This window comes from Abramis brama, assembly GCF_963993115.1.
Source record: "Abramis brama genome assembly, chromosome: 24".
In the NCBI taxonomy this organism is placed as follows: Eukaryota; Metazoa; Chordata; class Actinopteri; order Cypriniformes; family Leuciscidae; genus Abramis; species Abramis brama.
Window position 1 is genome coordinate 24,273,997 of NC_139986.1, and position 8,529 is coordinate 24,282,525.

Below are 8,529 nucleotides of genomic sequence, written 5' to 3' on the forward strand. Positions count from 1 at the left end.
TCTGTGACCTGAGCCTTGTCTTAAGCATTTCAATGCCCTGTTTACCAGTGTAAGCTGAGCAAATGACAAATCAACTACTTGAACTTGAACTATTGATTCTAATTCTAATAGGTATTTGGCCTCCACGCCAATGCTGACATCACTTATCAGACCAACATGGCTAATGAAACCCTGAGTACCATCCTCAACATCCAGCCCAAAGACAGCAGCGGCGGGGAAGGCGAGACCAGGGAGGAGTCCGTCCAGAAAATGGCCAATGAGATGTTAGAAAAACTTCCTGCTGACTATGTGCCACATGAGGTGAAGATGAAGTAATTGGGCCACCTTTTTATTAGGGTGTTCTCACACTAGGTGATCTGAACTGTGCACAAGCACATTTGACCCCCAAAGTCCAGTTTGTTTGACTAGTGTGATCTCTCCCTATTGTTTGGGCATAGTTCAGTTGGACTCACGGTACGCATGTAGTGTGATCGCTAACTATATGATAACGACTACTATATGTATTCTATATGTACTATTATACTCATCATTTCACTGTATTAATCATTACAACAACAAACATCTTCTGTTACTACTTGGATAGTACACTTTTTAATTAATTCAAGCATATTTATGTCTGGTTCTCACCTTATTGAGAAACAGGATTTGTAGTTTGCAAGTAAAGGCTGGAATACACTACACCAGATTTTTGCCCCGATTTGCAGTCTGGACGAGTCGACAATAACAGATTTTGGGCAGTCGGAGTTGACAGATTTCACAGAAAGTCTTGTAGTGTATGATGGGAACAGACTCCTATTTTTTAGCTTCAGACTATGATTGCATCAAATTGGAGGATACCAATACCTGCTTGATATTATGAGCTGATTGTGTTGTGTATGACGCATCGCTACTTAAACTGAAGCTGTCCTCTATCTGCCAGTGTTGCAATAAAATACAATACAAATACAATAGCAATGCAAAATAAATGAACAGAAAAAACTTAACAAATTAGCCTCAATATTTGACTCAACAGCATAGATAAAACATCTGACTACGCCACTCACCTTAGTGAGTCCATACTGACCGCGTCTACCCACCCAGTACCGCATCCAAATGTGCTTGGCTCGTTTTTTCTTTTGTAACTCAGCACAAAGTTGCTACAACAACTACTGCAGTCATATTCTGCACATCCATGATTGTTTCATCTTTTTGCAGGTGAGGAATTGTCTAAAAAAAATGGGTGCATTCCAGCCCATGACTATATTCCTTCGTCAAGAGCTTGACAGAATGCAACGCGTCATTGGTCGTGTGCGCAGTACCCTCACCGACCTTAAACTTGCCATTGATGGTGAGCTTCAGAAACTTTCACCCACAGTACAGAAAACACGTTCATATTTTATTATGAAGATAAACATCAACAAAATCATCAGAAAAAGACTCTTATTTTGCTTTTGTATTGTAATACAATGATTTTGTAATCCCAAAGGGACTATAATAATGTCAGAGGATCTCCGCGATGCTCTGGACAGCATGTATGATGCTCGTGTTCCAAATACATGGCAAAAGATCTCTTGGGATGCGGCGTCTCTGGGTTTCTGGTTCACTGAACTCCTTGAGAGGAACCAGCAGTTTCACACCTGGACGTTTAATGGTCGACCTCATCAGTTTTGGCTCACAGGGTTTTTCAATCCACAGGTGGGGCAAAAGATTTGAGGACCTCATCAAATGATCAGGTTTCTCCAGTAACATACTTATTTAGTGTCTGTTCTTCATTGAAGGGGTTCTTAACAGCAATGCGTCAAGAGACCACTCGAGTAAATGTGTCTAAAGGCTGGGCCCTAGACACAGTCGTCCTACTCAACGACGTCACTCGTATGATGAAGGAAGATGTTACAGGCCCCCCTCCAGGAGACGTGGGCGGCGTCTACATCTACGGCCTCTTTCTGGATGGTGCTGGATGGGACAAGCGAAATACAAAACTGACAGAATCATCACCAAAGGTATTCAGGGGAAGGATTTATTATAAGACAATACATGGCCAAAAGTATGTGGATAACTGGTCTGGTTTCAACTGCAAACGTTGCACAGACCCATATAGTCTTCTCAGTCAGACAGACTTCCTGTGAGCCCTTTTCTGTTTCAGCATAAAAATGGTCCTGTGCACAAAGTGAGTTTCATATAGAAATGGTTTTCTTAACCTGGTGTGCACATGTTTTTGACCATGTAGTTTAGCTTTCAATGAAATGGCTTAATCGTATAAGACCACAACAGTAAACGCCCACTTTCTCAGCAGTCTTAATTTCTGTAGAATTGCTCCCATTCGATATATATGTATAACGTCTTTTATGAACTGGATAGCCCATGAAGCACTGCAAATGACGTAATATTTAATCATACAATACATTATAAAATGCATATATTTGAAGTTAATTACAAAATAGATACAATTAATTTGACTATTCTACCCATAAAAAAACAAACATTTCTACAGAAGCAAATACCATCTGATCTTGCGAACCCAAAGTCAACTAATCTGTCATGTATGACTGTCTTCATTTGCAAAGCCATGATATACAGTATGTATGTGTATAATCTTGTTTGGTAGGTTCTCTTCACACCGTTGCCAGTTGTGCATGTGTATGCGGTGAGCAGCACCACAGAAACCAAGACGACGCCCATGAATCTGTACTCCTGCCCAGTGTACAAGAAACCAAGACGAACTGACCTGACATTCATCTTTTCCCTGTTGCTCAAGAGCAGCCAGAACCCGGACCATTGGACACTGAGGGGAGTCGCTTTGCTTTGTGACTGTAAATAAATCCATAATTTGCATAATAGTCCAAAGCTATTTTGACACATGGAGCTAGTTAGAAAAAAAAAATGCAAATCAATAAATAAAACCAGGATATTGATTCGTGGAGTTCGTGAGAATTTATGCTAAATTTATTATTATTAATAATACGACTATTCTTGTTATTGATTTTACAGTTGAATTTTATATCTAATGGCAATTATTTTGCCATTTTGTAGGACTCGCACATGAATTTCTTATTGAGATGGCAAGGATTTTACTGTAAAAAAAATGTTTTTCTTGTTTGAAAGCTGCAATAAAAAAGTTGAAATATGCGCAATTCTTTTGCACAAACATGCAATAGAATGTATCTATGTTTTTATGTATTGAAGAAACATAATTGTTCCATTACAACTAGTGTTCTGATGTTCTTTATTCACACATGAACATTTCATATAGAGCTCAAAGTGTGATTAAAACAAACAGGAAAGACAATCTCATGGTAGCAGTCTAGCCTTAGTTTTTATCATCATTACAACTATGTGGCCTCTGACTTTTTTTTTTCTCCATTTGGCCACAATAAAAAAAATTGGACACCTGCATGATAGGAAATAACATGCCATACAGCAGCATTTGTTTTTTACTACTGAGATCTTTAAACAACAGACTGATTGCAAATCTCTTATAATAAATCTTGATGACCTTATACATGCTATGCATTTTCTTCCACAAACTCTTCAGAAACCAGCTGATTGAGTTAACATGTTTATTTAAAAATACTACAACTGAATGGTGATGGTTTATCACCAAAATTAGTTTTTTAGAGTTTACATGAACAACACAGAAAGGCACAGAAAAATATTGTTATAAATGACTTGTCTGCACAGTTAATGTTATATTCCAAAAACAACAACGACATCTGAATTGAAAAATGTAATTCTAAACTCATTCATTGTTGACATGCTGGATGTCAATCAACACCATAATATATTTATAGTTCTCAAGATACAGTCCAAAATGCACTTCTGTTATCCATCTTAGTACTTTTTTTTAAAATAAATTCAACTAATTAAAGTAATTTTACACACGCCTAACAAATAAAATGCTAATTAAATAAAATGTAATTCTTAAAAGGTGCACTCAGAAATTTTTCCTCAAAAACATTTTACTCCTTAAAAAAATAGCGAGAGACAGCAGTGTCTTTCCCATCATGGGGGGCGCCATATTGGGATCACATGACCAGCTGACCACTGCTCACTATAGGAGTGTATGACATCAAAGAACCGCAAGTGCGATTCGAAAGCATATGGCGGTACTTTGATGTCATAGATCGGTCGGTTCAAGTCGAACACACCTTATATCTATTAGTAGCATTGTAGGACACATCTGTGTGAGTGGAGTATTTGTTTCCAAAAACCTTCTATTTTGCATGATGTGTCACCCATAGGTGGCAGAAAAAAAACGAAACAGTGAGTGCACCCTAATTTTAGCTGATTTTAAATTAAAACCATAGCCTAGTCACCTCAGTACATTGATATAGCATTCATAACCCTTCATACTGTAGTCCGTAACAGATGTAAACAACAAAATCAAAAGAAAAAAAATTCTACATATATTGTTTGTAGTGTACAACTTCCTCAATTCGCTCATTCAATTGTCGTAAGCACAATCCACTGATCCATATGCTCAGAAGCAAGATCTCTGATCTTCCCAATCTTTCCACCTTCAAGTTCTCCATAATCTAATTAATATCTGTACATTAGTCTTTCCCGATTGTGATTGTCAGACTCGCCTTTTAAGAAAGCTGCTTCATATCATACATCGGCACTTCCGATTCCTCGCCCTTGCCCTCCTCTGGACCTTCTTGTTTCTCCGTCGGCTCAGTGTAGGCCACGTCAGGGCTGGCCTTGCGACCCTTGGGTGGTGGGACGGGTGCCGTTCCTTCCGTGGTCCCTTCTGCTCCTTCCTGACCTTCAGCCACCGTCCTTTCCTTCTTCAGGTTCAGCTTTGCTGGCACGGTTTTCGTGATGGTTTCCTTGAAACGTTCCCCAGACTGTTTCAGCCGTTCCCCGGACTGGCGGATTCTCTCACGTCGTTCGGTCGATACTATGCGCTGACCCAGGTTGCTGACCTTGGTGCCCAGGTTCTCTTTGGTCTTAGTCATGTTCTCACGCGAGAAGGTCTGCTTCAGGCTTTCGATACGCTTCAGGCCGGTCTTCTTTATTTTGCCAGCAGTAGATGAGTCGGCCTCCTCAACGACCATGTATTCCTCATCTGAGTCTGGGAGCGGGGCCTCCGGTGCATCTGGGTCTGTGGGAGCGTCTCCGCCCGTTGCTCCCTTCAGAGAGGCTTTGGAGCCAGCTACAGCTGGGACCTCATTATCTCCCTGTGGAAAAACAATACATTTACCATAAACATACCATATATAGCAGATCTAAGACCTTTAATCAAATGGTTTTAGGCTACAAAGAAAAAAGTAGGCCTACATTCTGAACAACCCCCTTCCATGTTTGCATAGTTTATGGTTATCTATAGTTTGTTAAAATGTTTTACTTTGAAAAATATATTTCCATTAACATATTTGGATTATTGTGTGATGTTTGTGATTATGTGTTTTACAAAAATGTTCCATTATAGCTCTATACAAAACAAATATAATCAAGCAATCTTTTAAGAGTCTTGGTTCTAAGTGGTCACAAACTCTCCAAAAACAATTCGCATAATTATGATAGCAATAGAAAGTGAATGATAATGGGACCAACCAGTTTCAAGAGAGAGATACGTGAAATTATTGTATGTTCACTTAAAGGTGTGAGTTAATTTTCACAATCGATAACTGATACATACGCGGAATGATACGACAGAGACGTGAAAGAAGCGCGGTCGTCAGTTATTCGCTGAATTCGCGACTGACCAATCAGAATCAAGTATTCCAGAAAGCCATTTAATAAATTTAGGAAAAAGGTGTTCTTGACAGGCTATTTTATTTTTTTAAATTTTTATTAATAAATGCTTCTTACTTTTGGTATTTTTCGATATCGAATTTAATGTAATGTAAAATCGGGGTTTACAACAAAACCAGTTGATCACAGCCGTATTAATATAGCGTTGTGAGTCTGCTACTACTACTCCTGGCCGCAAATAAAGATCAGGTACGTTTGTAATTTTTTTGGACGGTGCTGTTGCATAACTACTCACACATAACATTCACCTAAAGTATCATACCCAGCAGGCTATATGAGTCAAATCGCTATGATTACAAAATAAGTGAAAGTTACATGTTTCACTGTCAGTCGTCATCATGGGCTATTAGCCAGTTAAGGTTGAACCCTGCTTTGCGTGTCCACACTTCTGATAACGAGTCGCAAAACAAAATGCGCACTTTTATAGCCTAAGAAAAACACTATTGATAACAAACTGCCATTTTTCAATCGTTATTAATCACTCTGTCGGCAGCTTTTTTAACCATCACTCTGTCAGAGGCGAAAACACTATATTAGGACATGAAGCTTCAGCGCAGCTCTCAGAATAACCCTGAACAAATCTGTCAGCTGTTCTGCTCAGGGTACAAGAGACGATCAAACCCATGGGCAGGAGCCTAATCAAAAGTATTGTTCAAGAAGGAAAATATGAGTTAATTTACGTACATGGGCAGCCCTTCCGTTTTCCAGAAAATGATTTGGCAAATGGATAACATTTACCTTGAATAAATCTTCAAAAGATGTAGACAGCAACAAATACATTTTTATTGTATTTAAATTTTAGGCATAATGGTCCCATAATTATGACTCTGGTTTATAAAAATCAGAGTCAAATTTTATTTTGTACACAGTTTATTTTGTGTTTTTGTTCACAGTAATTGAATTGTCCAAATACAAGCTACGCCAAATGATTCCCAAGCTATACATGTAAGATCTATTGCAGATGAAATAATATTTCCAGATTTAGCAATGAAGCATTCCTCTATGATAACATAATTTCTGTAATCGATCTTAATCTCATTTCAGACCTCTAGCCTCATTTACATCCACAGCAATATCCTGAATAAGGCTTCATAGTTCAGTCTCTAAAACATTCAAGAGTGAATATTAATTCATTTTTACTCTTTCATGGATCACATTACATGGTTTATTTGCTTAATACTCCAGACATCCTGCCACATATCAGATAAAATGGCCGCCAACCTAATCCTCCAATCTCAGTGGGGCCTGGCAGAACATTCCTACTGTATTGCTTTTGGCTGTAGGCCACATGACCTTCTAGTGTATCGTGATTTATCTTGGATCATGCAAGACCATGTATCTCGTAATAATCTTTGATGGGCCCGTTCCATAAGTTTGTGAAATGTCGTAGGACAAGCTCAGAGTCAAAAAAAAAAAAAGTGTCCACTATTCTAAGGTTGTACGTTTCCAAAATTAGACCTGCCTTAGGAATCCAAACTCCAAACGGAACCCATAAAAACCCAGTCCGAAGAAAACATGCCGCAAAAAGCAACAAGATAGTTTAGTCTTACCTGGTAGATGACGACACGGAACTTGTTCTTGTTCAGCAGCTCGACTTGGGTTTCCTCCACCTTCTTGACACGTACGTTCTGCTTCTCCAACCGCACACGGACATCCTTGATGTGGCAGCTGACCTTGCGCGTTTTCTCCAGAAGTTTCTCCACGCTGCCACTCGTTGCTGTGTGCTCCTTCGTCAGCTTCACCACATCTGTCTGGATGGTCTTCACAGCGTTCTCCAGCTCCAGCTGCCTCTCCTCCATGCGCTGCTGGCACGCCTGCACATTGTCTATGATCCCGGACACCCTCTCCAGCAGAGAGAAGATGTTCAGGGCGCTGGGCTCGTCCGCCACACCTGCCAGTCCCAGTTTGTCAGCCATGCTTGTCCTTGTAACACAGTGAGGACCCTAGACTAGAACTGCCGAAGGTCTCAGGTCCTGCTTTGGTGTATTTTCTGTTGGCGCACAGGTTTATCGTTTGGGACGCTGGATTGTGGGGCCGTGGTGGGCCCTGGAAGACTCTTGGATGAGACGGACTCGCCCTCTGACTGGAGCTTCATTAACGTTCTGGAGAATATAGAAGCTCCTCCCTTCTTGTATATAGGGAACACAAGGTTCAAAGGCCAGACACAACTGGAAAAGAGCGCAGAGGGATTGGAAGGGGGCATCAAACCAACTCACCATGAATTCAGCGTTATAAATATCCACAGTAAGCTGACACCTCGTCATTTTTAGAAGATGCGTGTACAGCTGAGATAATGGAAACCCCCTTGATTCTTAACCACACCATTTTTTTTTTACATGGAGATGAGTTTCCTCAAAGAAAAACTAATGATACAGTCAGATTTTGTTAAAAAGAATAGCACAAACAATACGTTCTACCAACAATAGGCAAATGATTGTCCTACTTTGGACAAAAGGTTCCAGCTTCACAATGAACAAATTTGAGAAATTTCACAACTCTTTAAGTTCGGCCTCGGGCATGACTTGACTGCCATGTTGCAACCTGGGGAAGATGATCCACCTTAAGATGGGACTGTACAAACTTGTGAAATGATGCCACCAGCTGCAGTCTATTCTTAAACCCTGGGCCGCCTAGAATTACTCATCACTCATATCGTAGCTGACCAAGGCTTACTTAATTCTCCAGAACTCTTCATTCAGCTCATACGTGACACACAAAATCTCACGTGAGCAAACTTTTGCGATCAGATCTTGTTTTTGTTCAAAGAGCTGCTTCTCAATGCAATCTGTTCATTTA

The 8,529-nt window shown here is 39.9% G+C and overlaps 2 protein-coding genes across 2 annotated transcripts in view; one reads left to right on the top strand and one right to left on the bottom strand.

Moving 5' to 3' along the window:
• Positions 1-3,152, top strand: part of dnah5l (dynein, axonemal, heavy chain 5 like) — a gene marked incomplete at its 5' end in the record, with an annotated part of 44,622 nt that extends 41,470 nt beyond the window's left edge. The window contains 5 exons of the mRNA XM_084102062.1: positions 112-300; positions 1,195-1,327; positions 1,466-1,674; positions 1,758-1,979; positions 2,585-3,152. Of these exons, the coding sequence (XP_083958188.1) occupies positions 112-300; positions 1,195-1,327; positions 1,466-1,674; positions 1,758-1,979; positions 2,585-2,797 (966 nt within the window). The 3' untranslated portion in view covers positions 2,798-3,152. The remainder of the gene's footprint in view (positions 1-111; positions 301-1,194; positions 1,328-1,465; positions 1,675-1,757; positions 1,980-2,584) is intronic.
• A 33-nt stretch (positions 3,153-3,185) lies between these two features.
• Positions 3,186-8,389, bottom strand: cavin4b (caveolae associated protein 4b). Its single transcript, XM_084103331.1, has 2 exons — positions 7,284-8,389; positions 3,186-5,156 (listed from the first exon to the last, which is right to left on the bottom strand). The coding sequence occupies exons 1-2, from the start codon at positions 7,647-7,649 to the stop codon at positions 4,566-4,568; spliced, it is 957 nt and encodes a 318-aa protein (XP_083959457.1). The 5' UTR covers positions 7,650-8,389; the 3' UTR covers positions 3,186-4,565.
• Between the last annotated feature and the right edge of the window lie 140 nt (positions 8,390-8,529).

Excerpts from the sequence above, each read along its gene's own strand:
- cavin4b (XM_084103331.1), bottom strand. The coding sequence starts at position 7,649 with ATGGCTGACAAACTGGGACTGGCAGGTGTGGCGGACGAGCCCAGCGCC. Across the intron at positions 5,157-7,283 it reads TCCGTGTCGTCATCTACCAG|GGAGATAATGAGGTCCCAGC; the intron begins GTAAGACTAAAC and ends GTTTTTCCACAG.